This window comes from Semicossyphus pulcher, unplaced genomic scaffold (genome assembly GCF_022749685.1).
Source record: "Semicossyphus pulcher isolate SPU_LCO1_2020_fin unplaced genomic scaffold, fSemPul1.0.p SCAF_9, whole genome shotgun sequence".
NCBI classification, from domain to species: domain Eukaryota; kingdom Metazoa; phylum Chordata; class Actinopteri; order Labriformes; family Labridae; genus Semicossyphus; species Semicossyphus pulcher.
The window spans coordinates 29,327,739-29,344,937 of record NW_027211770.1 but is presented as its reverse complement, the minus strand read 5'-3'; the positions used below and the strand labels follow the sequence as shown (position 1 = coordinate 29,344,937).

The 17,199-nt window shown below is 42.7% G+C and overlaps 1 protein-coding gene across 10 annotated transcripts in view; it reads right to left on the bottom strand.

Moving 5' to 3' along the window:
- Positions 1-6,782: 6,782 nt before the first annotated feature.
- Positions 6,783-17,199, bottom strand: part of cspg5a (chondroitin sulfate proteoglycan 5a) — a 64,596-nt gene continuing 54,179 nt past the window's right edge. For 4 of the 10 annotated variants that reach the window (XM_069655519.1, XM_069655525.1, XM_069655520.1 and 1 more), the window contains exon 5: positions 6,783-7,834. In XM_069655519.1, the coding sequence (XP_069511620.1) occupies positions 7,667-7,834 (168 nt within the window). In that variant the 3' untranslated portion in view covers positions 6,783-7,666. Of the gene's footprint in view, positions 7,835-10,942; positions 11,045-15,445; positions 15,503-17,199 lie in introns of all 10 variants that reach the window. The other 6 variants (XM_069655522.1, XM_069655523.1, XM_069655521.1 and 3 more) reach the window with 4 other exon arrangements.

Here is a 17,199-nt window from a genome sequence, read left to right as displayed (position 1 = left end):
TCTCAGGGGAAGGCGGGACTTCCCTTAGCCGCCACAGTCTCATTGGATATCACAGGCTTTTTGATAAAGGTACTTCAGGTTGGTCTCACGAGGGCGCAATCCCCATAAAGGGGGCATAGGTTTAAATTCCAGGATTTAGCATTAAATGTTGTCTTCGCTGTTTCAGAGGGCCTTGCTAGCTCCTTCTTATTCTTCTCCTTCCTTTTTGGTATCCTGATTGATGCACCGGTCCTTTTATGTCAAGAATTCACCCGTACATATATATATGAATAACCCTAGCAATAACAGTCATTTGTGGACATTGTGCTAACCAAAAATACTTTGTACGAGGGTGTTTACAGTCTAAAACAGGCTATGTTTCTCTAATGCAACAATAATGCACAATGGACCTCCAAGGGCCCCTGAAAGCTTTCCCCTTTTCCCCTGCCATGCTTTAAGTGATGCATCTACTCTTTAGATTTAGAAGTGTTTGTGTGAGCTTATATCAATGCCAAAATTGCTGGTGTAAAGGAATTGCAGGTTATTCATACTTCATTATCCTTTGCAATTAGTAAAGGGTTTTCTAAGTGAAAATATTTGAGCTTTCTGTCTTAATTTCCGTCTCCACAAACATTTCATTTGGATAAAAACTGAAGGAAAAGTGCTTTTTTACTACCAGATATTATTGTATTTACATATCTGGAGTGAATTAGGGTTTTATGATGGCAAAAGCTGCATATTTTTATTACAATGATGCAATCGGGGTCAAGACTTGAACATTGGCAATATCTACAAACTCCCCGAGCAGCATCAGTCTCATGTTCTGTATCAGAAACGTGTTAAATTGCATCTTCCCCATCAAATAAATTAAAGTTGCTTTTCTTCCTCATAAACAAGCTCTGTCGCAGTGTTTCTCTCAGAGGGATGACGCCACCTCCCCCACTCTGCTTCACTTCTCGCTGTTGGTAGTCTAATGCCCACTTGTTGCCATGGCGTCCACTGACACTACTAGACTCGCTCGTCTCAGTTCAGAGGACCCTCCTTTAGTGTGTGTGTGTGTAGGTGTTTGAGTAATGTGCTGCTGCATGTGTCAACCATAGACTGTATTAAAAGATGAACGACATGACAGCTCCCTAAAAGTGAAGCCAAACCCTCTCTAGTGCCCCCTGCTGACTGGCTGCAGTATAGGTCATAAAGCCCGCCTCCTCCATGTTAACAGATGGGACAAGAGTCAAACTATAAAATCAAAATACATTTTTCTCAAACATGGTTTCTGCCATTATAGTTAGTTCTTATCATGCTTTACGTCCAAGTGTCCATTTTTCTGACAAGTTTGTTTTTTATTAGTTATTTGATGCCGTAAAAATGGGGTGTGACCTCATGATTGACAGCTCTGTTGCCAAATCAGGCTCCTGCAGCGTTCTGTTCCCGAGTGGCAGAGTAGAGGGGCATTTTGGGGTATTTTGGCTTAATTTTTGTACAACAAGAGGAGGTGGAGACGTGTCATTCATCTTTATATACAGTCACTGACTGTGTGTTTTTATATACGTGTGTGAGAGAGGCTGACAGGAGTGAAAGAGGTTAATAATCACAGTTGTTGCTGTTTTTGTGACTCACCTACTGCTGCTTCCATTCTGGACTTACAAAAAAGTCTTTTCTTCTGCCCTCTGGGGTCTGAAATGCTCTCTTACCCCCCCCTCTTTATTTACTTGAAGAGAGAGAAGTGCACCAAGACCTTCCCCCACCCGTCACTCATCGGACCCCCTCTACCCTGGGAAGGATCCCCCACAATAACGCTGTTTAACCCGTTGCTTTCTCAGTGATCCAAAGAAAAACCCCAACAAAGGCGGCAGCCTACGCCGAGACCCATTCAGGGTTGTTTATCACATGAGAGAACGTGTGTGTGCATTGATGCTGTACCTCGATCGCTGTGGGAACCAGTTTGATTTTGATACTTTTTGACTGAAGTTTTGAAGGAGAGCATTTTGACCAACTTGTTGAAGAGGTTAAAGTTAGGATTAGAGCTGTGAACTTGAGTCTTGGAGTTGACCAAAGTAATAAACTGAAACCTAAAAGTCTTGAACTGAGATTTCCTTCGAAGAGTTGTGGCGTGATGCTGAAGACTTGACTTGTGGGATTTGACACCTGATTTAGGCTTGTCTCAAATTCCTTCAGCCCTGACTTGGAAACAAATCATTTAAGATTCAATATAAACTTCTTAACTTTAACTTGAATTTCTCTCCAGTTTCTGGAGACTTTTCTCCAGAGACTTGAGATGCTTCTTACACTTTTGACTTGGATGTGTGTCAAATGACTTAAGACTTGGACTTGATGATGTGAGGTTTGCCTTATGAATCGGACTTGACTCAATGGTTTAAGGCTTGATTTGGACTCCTCCCACATGACTGAATACCTGAATTAAATTGCTCAAAAGACTTGAGACTTGCACTAGTCTCAGACAACTTTAAATGTGACTTGGATGGGCCTCAGATGACTTTAGACTTGCTCTGTTATAGGCTTGCCCTTGAGGAATCGCCTTAAGACTTGAATTCATCCAGATTTGATCGGAACTGTGAGAGTAAAAACATCAAAGTCTCAAGTTTAAATCCCACAAATTCTGGCTCAAAAAGGGAGTCCAGTGGCGAGCATGTTTAAGTATTTGGGACTGCAGTCCAAAGTCAGAATTCAAGCACTTCCTCCTAATATGGCGTCTATTTAAGCTGCAAGATTTCCGGTCTCTCCCTCTGCTCTCTCATTGCCACCGCTGCCCTGCACCAGTACTTGCGCTCATACTTTCAGCCCTGCCACCACCCTAGCATCCACCTGCAGGCTCCGGCTCGGAGGGTTTAAGCTATTTCCACTCCTCAAGTTTCTGCGTGTAAAATAAATCTGGGAGAGGTGATGAGGTCAGAGCCGAGACCTCAAACACAAGCTGTGTTCTGCTGCTGCAGTAAACATTTCAAACTGTGACCAACGTCGTGTGACTGAACTGACTTTAGATTTGACTTTGAAGAGCCTCAAATTCCCAAAGACTCTACGTGAGACTTGACTTGGGCTCGCCCCACGGGACTCGGCTTCAGATATGTCATGAGTTATGTAAAGCTGGACCTTCACCTGTTTTGAATAACCTCAGACTGACTTGGAGTAGAGAAGACTCATTGATTTTTACAGTATATATTAAGACCTGGCTTGAATTTGTCTTAAGACTAGAGATGTCCCTCACACATGTCTCAAATGACTAGATATTTGACTTGGACCTGTTGCTAAAAACTAAATTTGAGTAACCAGTAACTTGACTTGAATCTGAACTGACTGAACTTGCCTTAAAAGTCTTAAATGCAGCTTTAGTTCAGATTCAGACGAGAGGCTATATAAATATTATATCTATGACTGTCCTCACATGAATAGGGGAATAAATGTGTGTGTGTGTGTGTGTGTGTGTGTGTGTGTGTGTGTGTGTGTGTGTGTGTGTGTGTGTGTGTGAAAAAGAGGTGCTGTGAGCATGGGAAAGTGACAGATGCTTTGTGAATGTCTGAATGTAAGTGTGCACATGTGTGTGTGAGCTCTATTGTGTCCGTTCAGCCTCCTGAATAGAAGGGAAAGTTGAATAGAGCAGATCTGTGTGTGATGAATATAAGGAGTTCATTTCTACAGATTAATTAGAAAGAATTCAGATAAATTCACAAACGCTGCCAGCGCAGTTCTTTCTTTTACAGATACAATATTTCTCTAAGGCATTAAAACCAAACATCATCATACTCAAGCCATTGACTCCAACTCTAAGCTTCTTCAAGTGTCAAAAGAAGTTGAGTTAAGTTCTCCCTCCACAGAGAAGGTTATTCTTTATTGCCATTCATCTCTTCAAAAAGTAATTAAAACTTTCCTGAAACAAAGGTAATAATAAGTTATTGGAAAAGATTTGAGGCACTAATTAAAAGCCTTACTTGCCCTAATGAAGGCCTTAATGGCCTAAATGTGTAGGCATGTCTGTAGCTCTGAAGAAATAAAGGCTTTTTATGAATGATCTCTCTCTGTGCCTCAGAGCTTTACAATAACTTGAAACTTGGATCCCAACACTGAAGAGCGCCAAAGCAACACCTTTTTTTAAACACTTTTTCACACCCATGCAGCACTCCATGCATCTGCTTTTAAAGGTTAATAAGTATTAGCATCAAGTAGCCGAACAAAAACAAAATAACTTCTGCAGAATTATTGATTTCATGACAAAATATATCATCTGATTATAACTGCACACGTGCTCCAGCTTGTAAAAGGAGTGCTGATATTAAATACTTTTTTTATACTACTGGGCAGATTAATCTATAATCCATCCATCCATTATCTATACCGCTTATCCTGGTCAGGGTTGCGGGGGGGCTGGAGCCTATCCCAGCTGTCATTGGGCGAGAGGCGGGTACACCCTGGACTGATTGCCAGTCAATCACAGGACACACGACGACCTTTCACACTCATACCCACATACGGGCAATTTAGAGTCACCAATGAGCTTAACGAGCATGTCTTTGGACTGTGGGAGGAAGCCGGAGTACCCGGAGAGAACCTGCATGCATGGGGAGAATGTGCAGACTCCACACAGAAAGGCCCGCTTTGTCCAAACCAGTTTGAACCAGTGACCTTCTAGCTGTGAGGCAACAGCGCTAATCACCGCACCACCGTGGAGCCCCTTAATCTATAATAATGCATCATATTTTGTTAATTGATTATATTTTCTAGGTGTGGAGTTGTGAAGAGAAGTACAATATTTGCCTCTAAAATGTATTTGGTCCAAGTTTAAAGTGGCATTAAAGGAGAAGTCCGGTATTATTAAACCTGGGCCCTATTTGTACAAATGTGTGTGTCGAAAACGACCTTTGTAGGGATCATGTACGTAATGTTGTCGAACACCAGGAGTAACACTCTGAGCCTGTCAGTGGCAGAAACAAGCACTTGTGGACGTACTTTGATCGGGCGCAGTTGCCCTGGATTATGTTGCAGCCATTGCGGCCATATCGCGGCTACGGCGGAGGCCATCTACTGGACCGATTTAGTTCCTATGAGTCATTTCTGCACACACGTTTACAAATAGGGCCCAGGTTTAATAATATCGAACTTCTCCTTTAAATCAAATCGCTTAAGTACAGTATTTGAGTATTTTCCACAACTGCCCTAATTAATTTGTACAAATGATTTTGACTTATATTGTTGGTCTCATTTAAAGGTCCCAGGTGTTCGGGGCTCAATTTGGATCTGTTGTTGCAGCTGTTTAATGTAACAATGTTTCATCACTCACCTGTTTGTGCAGCAGACATTCTGACAGAACGTAATCAGCCCTTTTGTCAACCAACAAGTACAACCACCTGCAGCGCCTTAAAAAGAGTTGTAATGTAATAATAAGAGATCTGTGCTGTAAACCCCTTTATAGGAGAGAAGAAGTGTTTTTCTCACTGTTCATATACGTGCATCTGTAAGTGTTATTTATTTGCAAGCGTCAGCATGTCCTCGTGTGTGATGTGTGTCCAGCTGGAAGCAGGGAGCGTCTCTGGAGGCAGGAAACATGCAGAAGCAGCAGACCGGGTCCTGGTGTTTTCTGTCATGATTTATGAGCTGGGAAGACGGTTCGTGTCACAGAGGAGCAGCTGTCCACTCGTGTTCAAAGTCACAGTCACATCAGCAACATTTTGACTTTAAATTGTCTTGCTTTTCTTTACAATCTGTATTCTTTATCAAATTGCTCTTGTTGCAGCAATAAAAGTAAAACAACCTTGATTATATTTCAGCTGTCCTGGCTGTCACAAACCCCCGCTGGCCAATTAATCTTGGTGCTTCAGTGTTATAGAGCATATTTCAAAGCAAATGTTATATTCAATTAGTTTAGTTTGTCAGTAATCGTGTCAAAACCTGAATTTTGGGATTTTTCTCGACTGTATTTTTTTGCTTCAAAGATCAACTACATGCGCAAAGTAGAAGTTGTCGGTTGTCACAGAGAGGATTTAGATGTTCGTGCTAGTTTGGCTTCGTGGTAATGTGATAACAGCTTAAAGGGGAGGTTAATTTCAAGCTTCATATTCCACTCTGTGATACCTGTGGAGTCGCTTAGCATAATTTACACTCACACTGGTGCTCTGCGCTGGCCCTCATACAGCCTCTGCCTGAAACGACACAGTCAGCTCTGTCCCTTTAAGACACCCCGCCCCTAAAAGCCCACTTCCTTCCCATTGGCCAGCTCTCAGAAGCCTGCTGACGTCACAAAGAGCAGCATGTAGAAAAAACTATCTTCATCCTGGCGTTCGCAGCATCCTGCAGACTGAGCTTAGGAGCCTGGGGATTACTCCAACATACTTTTACCTACAGATTTGAAACTTCACACAAGTTTAGCCTGGACATCTAACACTGTAACATTATATATATATATATATATGTCTTAAAATGTGAAACAGCACAATACCCCCTCTTTAACATCTTACTGACAGCATAGACAACTCTCATTGGATGAGGCTGAAGCTCAGGAAAAGCCAAGTTAGTGGCTCTGATATCCTAGAATAAGCGAAACTCTTCACCTTAGAAAATCTATAACAAATCTTTACTGCTGTTGTTATAATAACATTTAAAGTAAGAACTGTACAACTTAACTTCATAGTGTTAAAAGGTTCTAAAATGTAGCGTGTGTTTGTGTGCGTGTAAGCAGGCGGCACATTTAAGACAAGCATCTAAGAAGCTGCGTTCAAAGCCATGCAGAGAGTGTTGGAGATCAGGGGTAAGTAAGAGGGGAGGCGACACTGAGGAAAACACAGGATCCACAGAGATCATGTTAAAAAGGTTTATTTCAACAACTGTCTGAATCTTGTTTGTTTATTCTCTGTTCGAAGTCCCAAAAAAGTACAAAAAAAAACAAAAAACAAGTACATCAAAGGATTAGAAATCACATCAATGAAAACCAAGACACATTGTGTTGCTTCTTTTTTTAAATCAATCCAAGCAAATTTTTTTTCCAATATTTATACATACTCACTGGATTAGTCAGACAAACATCAAAACCTCTCAGTAGCTTTATCGTAACTTTTTTTTTTTACAATGACGTTTCACGTACGTTTTAAACTTCTGTATGATTTCTTTCTTTTTACAAAATACACCGATGCAGGCAGGGGAAGGTGTGTGTGTGTGTGTGTGTGTGTGTCTACATATAAGCGTGTGTATGTTCTCATCTTTTCACTGTATGTGTATGCTTCTTATGTGTGTGTGTGTGTGTGTGTGTGCAGGTAAGAGAGATAAGGGAGAGTAGAGTGACAGCAACAAGGGGGGCGGGGCTGCGAAACAGGGCTGTGACTGGATGTAAGAGAGGAGGGGGAGGTTGCAAGGCGGCGGCAGGGTGAGGCTGGTGGGTGGGGGGGGGGTTTACTCTCAGCTGGGGCAGTGGCGGCGGCGGCGGCGAAGTGGTGGTGGTGTACGTTTTTTGCAGCGGTAGAAGCCGCTTGGTGGCAGTGTTGCCGTGTCAGAGACGGTTGCAGACTGGGTTGGTTGGCTGGTTTGTTGACAGGCTGGTTTGTTGGTTGGTTGACCGGTTAGGCGCACTCGGCAGCGGACCGACGGAGAGCGGGGAGGGGGGTTTTGGGGGGGCTTCCGTTGCCGGCGCACCTTGACGTTTTCATTGTCGTGTTGCCAGGTTGCTGGGGTTGTTTTGTTTTTTGTTTCACATCATGTTGTTCTGCAGTGAGTTTACCTCCGAGGAGTTCTCCTCGCCCAGGACCTTGTGGTTCTCGTGTTTGGGGGTCAGAGAGTTGTGGATGTTGAGGGAGTCATCCTCCTTGGGCGCGGCCTTCACCGGGTCCTCCAGCTTGTTCTGGGAATTAGGATCATCCTACCCAGAAAGGGTGGAGGTGGAGGGTAGGGGGCAGAGAGCACAGTTAGAACCACCACAAGAGTTTCATGTTCAGTTGTATCTTTGAGCCGGCCAATTGGTGGAAAACTTTACTTTCTTTTAAAACCTTTGTGACCAAATTATCAGAACTGGATTTTATCAAATGTTTATCCGTTGTCAAGACAGTACCAAAGAAAACCAGAACTTTAACCCAGTGAATAAGATCCATATTGGACGATTCTGCACCTCACAATTTATTTCCAATGCCTACATTCAGTATCACTCTATGACATACTCTACTAGTGCTTATTTACATGCAGAAGATCTAAGTTCAAATCCCATCACTGACGTGCAATCAACTTGTTTTCTCCTTGTAGCATTGCTACAATGTTTCTCTAAACCTAACCATGTATTTAGTTGCCTAACTCCTTTATCGCGCCCACTCTAGTCAATGCTCGTGTTTCCACAGCACACGCCGACGCGTCCCAGAAGAGTCTCTCCGCTCTGCTCCGCTTAAAAATATGCGCCAAGTCTATTTTTGACGGAGACTGCTTCAAGCACATGTCAACCTGAACAGAGCAGATCGTTCCAAACACAGAGTCAGACACGACTGAACTGTAGTCTGCGTGTTGCCCTGTTTTAACATTGATGTTACTGCGTGATTTTGCAATTCCTGCGTGATAATGTAGTTCTCCCGCGATCTTCCGAATCCAGCTGCTTGGGCCAGCACGGTCCAGAGACGCCTCATGTGGGGTAGGGCACATGCTGTCTTATGGACCACAACCGCGGATCCTGTAGGGACCCGGCGTGACCCTACAGTCGCTTATCCTTTGCTTATATACAACAACCATTTTCTCTTCCTGACCCTAACCTTACCACTGCCATGTGCAGATATTTCATTATGAAGGTCATTGAGCATATTCCAGTGTTTTGCAGAATCGTCCAACATGGATGTTCTTCTTTGGTAACTGGGTTGAATTAAGATGAACTTTGGCTCAATATGCTTTTGACACATCTGAGAGCTTTGGATTTGTCTTTCGTTTCGTGCACTCAGACAGATTTTCATGTTCCACCTTCATGCTGTAAAGAACCACAGCTGTGTGTTTGCAAGTTTTAGCTCCTCAACTACAAATATTTTAAATATTCTAAGGCTTAATTATCCTGTTTTTCCAGTTAGTTCCCATTAATATTTGTACAGTGCGAGAGACAATCAGCAGAGTCTTGAAACTTGTGTGAGTTGTGTAACCCATTACAGCGAGGATTAGGGCCTGTTTCATTTAATTATTTTATTTAAGACATTTGACATGTCAGAGTAAGAAAGGCACGGGTGTTAAAGTCCTCAAACCTGTACCATCAGACAGGTCATTTGTCTTTACCCTGACACACGACCAACAGGCAACACGTCCCCATATTTATACATTTGGAAAAACCCATCGAACCTGAGGTTAACTTTGTGAAACAGTCACAGTTCAGGCACTAAAACTACTTCATTCAGTTTAGAAAAAAGATTGTGGTTAGCAGTGGCGGCTGGCCAATAGAGGGCGCTAGGATGCCGCCCTCCCTAGTGGAGAGTGTGTTTTTATTTATTTTATTTTAAAAAACTAATATTAACAAAATAACTTATTTAAATATGTAATATATATATATATATATATATCAAAAGCGCCCCTAAAGCAGAGATGAGTAGCCAATCAGTTTAAGTGAAAAATTACGGATTAAAGAAACTGGACCGGATCTTAAAATCAACCAACAAGCGAGTGAAAAAGGTAAAACCTACACCAGAGGATTTTCTCGCAACTGGTACACCAGAAAGGCTTGGCTAGCTGGATGTAGCCATGTAAATATAGCACTATTTTGCTTCCCGTGTCTTAGTATGTCACAGCACAGCCCCACCTAGAATATTTTTCACCAGCCGCCACTGGTGGTTAGGGTAAAATAAGTACGCTTCTTAATGTTGGCCAAGTTAAGCATGTGGCTTACGAAACGTACTTGAGATAAGTGATGTGTGTTCATTACGTTTGTAAGTATGTGTCTGTTTGTTTGACCGATCCATCGCCCTCGACTGGAAACTCAAAAGGGCTTCTCAGTCATTATACACTTCACTTATGCCTTCTCTCCGGTAACAACTACTCATACTTGATGTTTGATTGGTTTATAAGACTTAAGCAAGTTTCAAGAGTCAGCTAATAGAAAAAGAGATCACATTGTACATGAATTAACAGAAACCAATGGATGCCTTGAGATTGTAAGACTTCCTGCAGTTTGAGTTCATTGAATTTGCAAGAAAGGGGCTAAAACCTGTAAAGTAAAACCACTGCTATGATCCTTTAGAGACTGCTAGATGCACAAAGATACCATCAAATGTTCAAAACAAAATAAATAGCAGCTTTTGTTTTGTTACTTCGAGCAAAACGGCTTTCAGTAGCAGGCATTTCAGAGGTTTGGAGGCTCCACTGTCGGATAATCGTCATGCTCGACTGGCATGTTGTGTTTGGTTCAGCAGGCGGTGAGGTGAGCTGCATGAGCGATACCATCCTCCCTCCCTCGCCTCCCCTTTCAGGCAACACAGAAAGCACATGCACATCCACATGCAAGAATATGCCCTCCCCAAATGTACAGTTATCGCTCATGCAGAGTCTCCTCCTGCTTCACCTCCTCCTCGCTTTTCTTTCCAAAATAAAACAAAAAACGCAGATAAAACTCTCCACCCTGGCCTTTTATCTGTGGGTACCACCGTCATACATACCCAAGCAGTCGCTGGGAGGCGGAAAAAACAACAATGTGTTTTAAATAGTTTAATTCAATTCATGTGGACTTAATTAAGGTCAGAGCAGGGAACAAATTGATTGCGGAGTCCATTTTAGCTCTGTTTTTCCAGCCTCTTATCCCCCATTAATATTGCATGGCATCATCGACCCTGCTGCGCCCAGGCATCCCGGGGCGTCCGTCTGCATCTCTTTGTCACACACACACAGATACACTCACTCACACACACATCATATTCCAGACCCGGAGGCCGATGCCATTTACAAACACACCCTAAGTGAATGTTTGCGATGGATTCAATGGAACTTTTGTTTAGAAAGGAAGAGCAGTGAGAGCATTTACCCGCTGGCTGCTGGCCTAGATAGTAACTTCAGGCAGGACGTGCGGATACGTCACTTCCATGGTTACAGGATAGGGGCCCTCTGTCCTCCCGTCAGCGTGAAACTGGAAAACGTTTGTGTTTGTTGGATTTCATTGTTGTTCATTGGTGGATTAGGGGAGGCGGTCGGGCGGGCGGGCGGGCAGTGGGTGGGAGGCACAGAGTCACGAGGACTTTAGAGCGGGTGTCGTTTTGAGGGGGAGTGGGAACAGAGATAAACAGGGTTCTGATGATGATGATGATGGAGGCACACGGACAGTCCCTAATGTCCTTTACACTCTGAGTGGGCTGGTGAGGGTTGAGTGTAAGTTTGCTGTAAGATGCTGCATAAACTCTTCAGGATACAGCGGAAGCTTTTGGAATTTATAGATGGACAATATGTGTAGATTTGTTTATGTGATTAAATCATGTCTTTATACATTTTGAGGGCACATTTTTTGTTTGAACAGTAGAACAACAACTCTATTAAAATAGGTTCATATGACGTCTTGCAAAAAGTTTTAGTGTTTAGTCCCACAAATGCGTCAAATAGAGACGCAAGCTAATGTTAGCATTTAGCATCTGCTGTACTTTGTCATTAATGCTAATTATCAAATGTTTGCTGCATGCTTGCATACAGTAAGACAGTAAATACAGTGAAAAATGTTTCTGCTTCACATCAGTATATTGCTGTTTTACTGTTAGCATGTTAGCATGCTGGTTTTAGCATTTAGCTAAAAGCACCAATGTGCTAGCTGTAGGTCTAATCTTGTAAATTTACCATGAGGAGAAAGTAAGAAATGTTCACATCAAACACAAAGAGCCATCAGGTGGATTTTGAGAGAAGTAGTTGTTGGCTGATGCCATCTTTGTTGTAGTTTAAGGAAAATGTGTTTTTTCTATTTGGTGTTGCAGAATTTTAGCTCGCAGTCATCTTGACCGTGTTGCACAGAAATGTTATTGAATCACACTCACGGTGGAATTCACTTAGAATTGCGCTGATCGCACAATAAATTGCGCATCATTTGCACCTGCTCTCTGCTCCGTCTCAAGGTCTGATTCACAAAGCAAATTGCACTACAGATATTCAAGCATAAATACGCCCATAGAGTTTTTCAGATCCGTGCAGTTTGCTCTTGTTTGTGTCTGATTGTGAAGAGGAGCTGTCTGCACCTCACCTCTCTGCTGCGCTCTCAGGCAGTAGCTGAGCTCCACACTGAAGGATCTCCACTCCATCCACAGATCAATGAGCAGGGAGAGGAGGGGGCAGCTCTTTTAACAGTATACTGTAAAGTCCAGACTCAACAGGTGTTTACTAGTTTAACTATTTGAACAGAGCTTTATTTTTTTAAACGAGGGCACAACAGCAGCTTATCCATATAATAATCCCTGTCCTGCGTAACGGCTCCAGTGTGCCAAAGGGTTGAGCCTTACGGTAACCTTAGGGTTACAGACGGTATATATTTTCACTCAAACTGCGCGGTGCTGTTAGCGCTGGTGTTTGTGAATCAGGTGCTTTTTGCCACAGGGCTTATTTGCATAGTAAGAGGCCAAACTTGCCCCGAATGTCTGCATAATGTTTAAATACACGCAAACGGCACCGGTGCACAGAGACGTTGTTTGCTCTGCAGTGCACTTCGGGGATGAGGCGGAGTCTTTCTGTGTCTTTTGCACAGGTTTAGCTGGTGCAAAAGCCGCACAATCCTTTAGTGAATTCCTCCCTCAGTGTAGATGTATATTTACAATGAAGTGTGCAGGTAGGTATTATCCAAGTTTGTGTTTGTTTATTGGATCAGTAATTTTCTTCAAGTCTTACATATTTGCGAGTCAGTGAGTCTGTTAGCTTTGGTCATTTTATATGCTTGCTGCATAAACCTCCATATATTTGTGCTGGTATTTGTGTATGTGTGTGTATATTTGGCTGCCTGTGCTGCTCTCTCCAAGACTCGTGTGTGTACGTACTTTGTTTGTGTTTACTGACTGCCTCTTTTCCCTGAGCATATATTTGTGTTTGCACAGGTTTGTGACAGGTGCGTTTGCGTGTCTGCGTTTGTTTTGGGAGGAGAGGAATAAAAAGACGAGAAGCGCTGTTTATAAATTGTCTTGATATTAAAATAGACAGTTGGCTGTATGACTGGGAGAGAGGAGGATTTATGCAGTGAAGCAGTTAAGAAACAAACGTGAAGAAGAAATATAGTCCTTAAAGTGGAGTATTTTCCAGTCTAACCACATAAAAGGATCATTATATATTGAGGATAAGGGACAGTTGTCTTTAAATGCATGATTTGACTACATGCCTGCTGCGTTTACACTTCAGGGTCAGCTCAGTTCAGTCGATGGAAATGAAATAGTCTCAGAAATTACGCCCAGCTCTGCCGGGTCAATTCATTTTCTGTGTCAAATTTATTTAGTATTGACAAAAAAACAATTCCATCTCAGCGTCTTCTGTAGAGGAAACTGTGCGGCTGGACTCTGTTAAATTACTGTGAAGGGAAGATTGAGGACAGAGGGTTCAATCTGCCACAGAGGAAGAAGCACAAACTGTTCTGCTACTGCAGGAAAACATCAACACTTAGTGTGTTTTTGTGCAGAAATGACTGACGTGTACCTGTGTGTGTGCAGGTGTGTGTGCAGGTGTATGCAAACTATCTATTTGGATGGTTTTTTTACAAGGTTGTTTTGTGTTTATGAATGTTTAGATTTTTGTGTAAATTCAGGGAAACAGGGATTTCCTCTTCGTCCACTGAAAGCTCATGAGTGTGTGCGTGTGTCCGGCGGGGGTGGGGCGGTACATGCTCCGTCTGGACATCAGACAAGGTCCTTACAAGGTCAACCCTGCAGGCCTCTTTATGTTTTAACGTCTGATTTTTAAATAAATACGTTCCTGTAAACATCACATTAATGGACAGGTTCAGCCTTTTAAATTCAAATACTCACAAATAATTACACCGATTTTACACCTTCTTGCAGAATGAGTGTAACCAGTAGACTTGTCAAACTCAGACTGATCAGCCATTGTGTCCAAGCCGCACCCGGTGCTAGAGATGGGAGGTTTGACTCTTTTTGCACCGGCCCAAGCGCCTATGGAGCATGCGCACTAGAGACTTCCAGTTTAGCACTCCGCTAACATAAATGGAGATTAAATGTAATTGTGCAGGTCTTCTAAGCCTTCTGATTGTTTTTGGATCTAATTGATCAATTTCTGATAGTAGAGCAAGTCATTTCATGGGTTTGTGACACTTGTTTTCCCATGATTGTGTGTGGATAAAGTGCTTTTTGTGCCCTGCCGTGTTGGGAGAGCGGGCACTGACTGAATGAATGTGTGAGTGATACGTGTAACTCGAGTCCAACCTTCAGCTCAGGGCAGGGAGCGAGCTCCGGGCGCCGGACTGTGGGAGCGAGTACTGGGTTGAAACAAGCGCTAAAGTGTTTTTTTCTCACAGGGCGAGGCTGATGCGGTGGTCTCGCCTCAAATGCGCAGTTTGCAGTGGCTAGTAGTGGGTAGGAGGGGTGAGTGAACGAGTTAGTGGAGACGAGGACGATTGACTCATGACTCGCACATCACTACCCGGTGCAGGGCAGGTTTCTAAAGAAGAGCGCACAAAAAATTATTTTCTCTCCTACCTTGACTAACCTATTATCGGATCCAATAAACCAGGTGCAGCTTCACCTGGCTTTTAAAGGAAATAGGAAGTGACACTCTGAATGGTTTGATTCAAGTTACACTGAACAGAAGCTGGAATGCTACGCCTCTGCGTCTTACACCTTATTTTACCCCCGGCTTTAGCACCGTTTTACTAGCAAATGTGGAGTTTGACAAGCCCTGTGTGCACTTTGATCATGTGTCATAGATCGTTTGAAAAGAGCCCTTTTCAGCTTAACTTTAAGATGCATTTTGCTCTGAGAATTTTGTCCCCCATGTCTTTCAATAACTTTTAGAGGTCCAAAAATCCCAGCTTTTGGTCGTACTCACACAGTAGGATCACTGACGCACAAAGTCAGTGGAGTAAGTCTTTATGGTTACATTTACGACAATCCAAACCTATCCTTTAATGTGATGCATACTGGAAGATATTGTCTGTTACACTGTTTTTAAGGTTGTGTTGATTGTTCTCTGAAAATATTATACATGTTGTAGTTTGTGTGCATCCTTATGAGCATTAACTGGAGCTCATAGTTTACTCTTCTTCTTCTTGTATTTATATAATATCTACAAAAACAAGGTAAACCTTGTTTCACACATATAAGGTTCATTTAAAGTTTATTCACCGGTGACATCTTCTGTTTGGATGTGTATTTTGTCATAACAATAATATCTTACCGTTGAGTTTATTTATTTTTTGGTGGAAGGGTTTGATTCGGTTTGATCCACTGACGAGTTGAGAGGGTGATTGACAGGGCCACATTAACAATGAGAGAGCTGTTTGGGAAGGTGAGAGAGAGAGGGGGTGGGCGGGACTATCTGACATTTGGGATTTTGGTCTTACCTCACAGTCGGACTCCTCTTTGGTCTTACACTCCCAGGTGTATCTGCTCATGGTTTTCTGAGGGGAGGGGGATGGGGCAAAGGGTTATACTCCTTAAAACCAAACAAGGCATCCTCAGAGAGAGAGAGAGGGACAGGTCGAGACGGACAGAGAGAGCTGATCGAAGTGGACAGAAAAAAGGATGAGGGACAGATCAGAGACGATACGGAGAGAGATGGAGAGAGAAAGAGGAGACGGACAGGAAGAGATTGAAGCAGACAGATAAAACAGACAGAGAGAGATCGAGAGCAGTAGTAGGAGTAACTTCCTTTCAGACGTCAGCTGATATTCCCAGCAGGCCTCAGTATCTCTGAGGCAGACACTGAGACTCTCTGGTGCTGCGTGGACATTATTCTTTGTTACCAAAGTAAAAGCCGGTCTGGTTATTTCTGCCGAGGTTCTCCACCAGCGGGACATGAGGATATTGGAAGGGAACTGAGGTTATTTGCTTTATTAGTGGGATTATTTTGGAGTTGGTATGGTTTTTGGTTTGGGGAGGTCTACTGTAAATGTCAGAGTGAGTTTACGTGGTTTGAACGTGTGTTAGAAGGTAAATATGGACTGAACAGTGGTTGGAAATGTATTAGGTTTGCTTTAGGCTACATGGACGGACAGGAGGACAGAGTGTGCCACATGTGAAGCATGCACATTCTGCCGAGAGAGGTTGTCAGTCAAAGAGCTCACACCACGCTGATGTTTTTATGAGTCTCCTCTGACTGACTGACTTTTTATTACTTAGGTTGGGGTCCGATACCACTTTATCCAGTGTATGAGGCTTAGTTTTGTAAGTTTATTAAGATTAAGATAAGATCTTTATTCAACCTTTGAGACTTAGAAGTCAGAAACACCCCAGATTAAGGCCTTAAAGGGGGGGTATTATGATAATTTCAAGCTTCATAATTCACTCTGTGATACCCGTGGAGTAGCTTAGCATAATTCACAGTCAACTCCTCAGGCTCTCAGTTTGAAATGACTCAGCTCTGTCCCTTTAAGAAACCCCGCCCCTACAAGCCCGCTTTCTTCTGATTGGCCAGCTCTCCGAAGCCTGCTGAGGCTGCACTTTGTGACATCACAAACTGTCTGAAACCGGGATGAGCTGAGAAGCCAGGGGATTACTCCAACATACTTTTACCTACAGATTTGAAACTTCACCCACGTTTGGTCTGGACATCCAACTTTGAAACATTATAAATATGTCTTAAAATGTGAAACAGCATAATACCCCCTCTTTACGTTTGAAAAACTACTTGCTACAGGTGTCCTGATTCAGCCATAATCCTCAATCAGATTGTTTCAGTAGAGGAGAGTCACTACTCTAAATACAGTTGGACTTTAAAAACTCACAGTCAGATAGTAATGGCAGTGTGATGATTCTTTTTCTTTTGCTGCTAACTGTTTAGGACGGACACCAGCTTATAAGCGCAAATAGCCAAATTTCACATTGTACAAAGTAATTCTTAAACATATCGTTACTTAGCTACGGCCATAATAGTGTTTGAAAAAATCCCACTGGGTTCCTTTAATTGTGCTAAAACAAACCTTTACAACAACTATTCAGTCCAGCTAATGAGTGAAGACTTTAGCGGTTGTGTTGAGTTAGAAGGTTGATTTTTTAAAGATGTTATTAGGAGGAGATGATGGATGTTTTTATCACTCTTTTAAGATTTCTTGTCTACCAGGGAGGAATGGAAACGGTGTATGGTCATGGTAAAAAT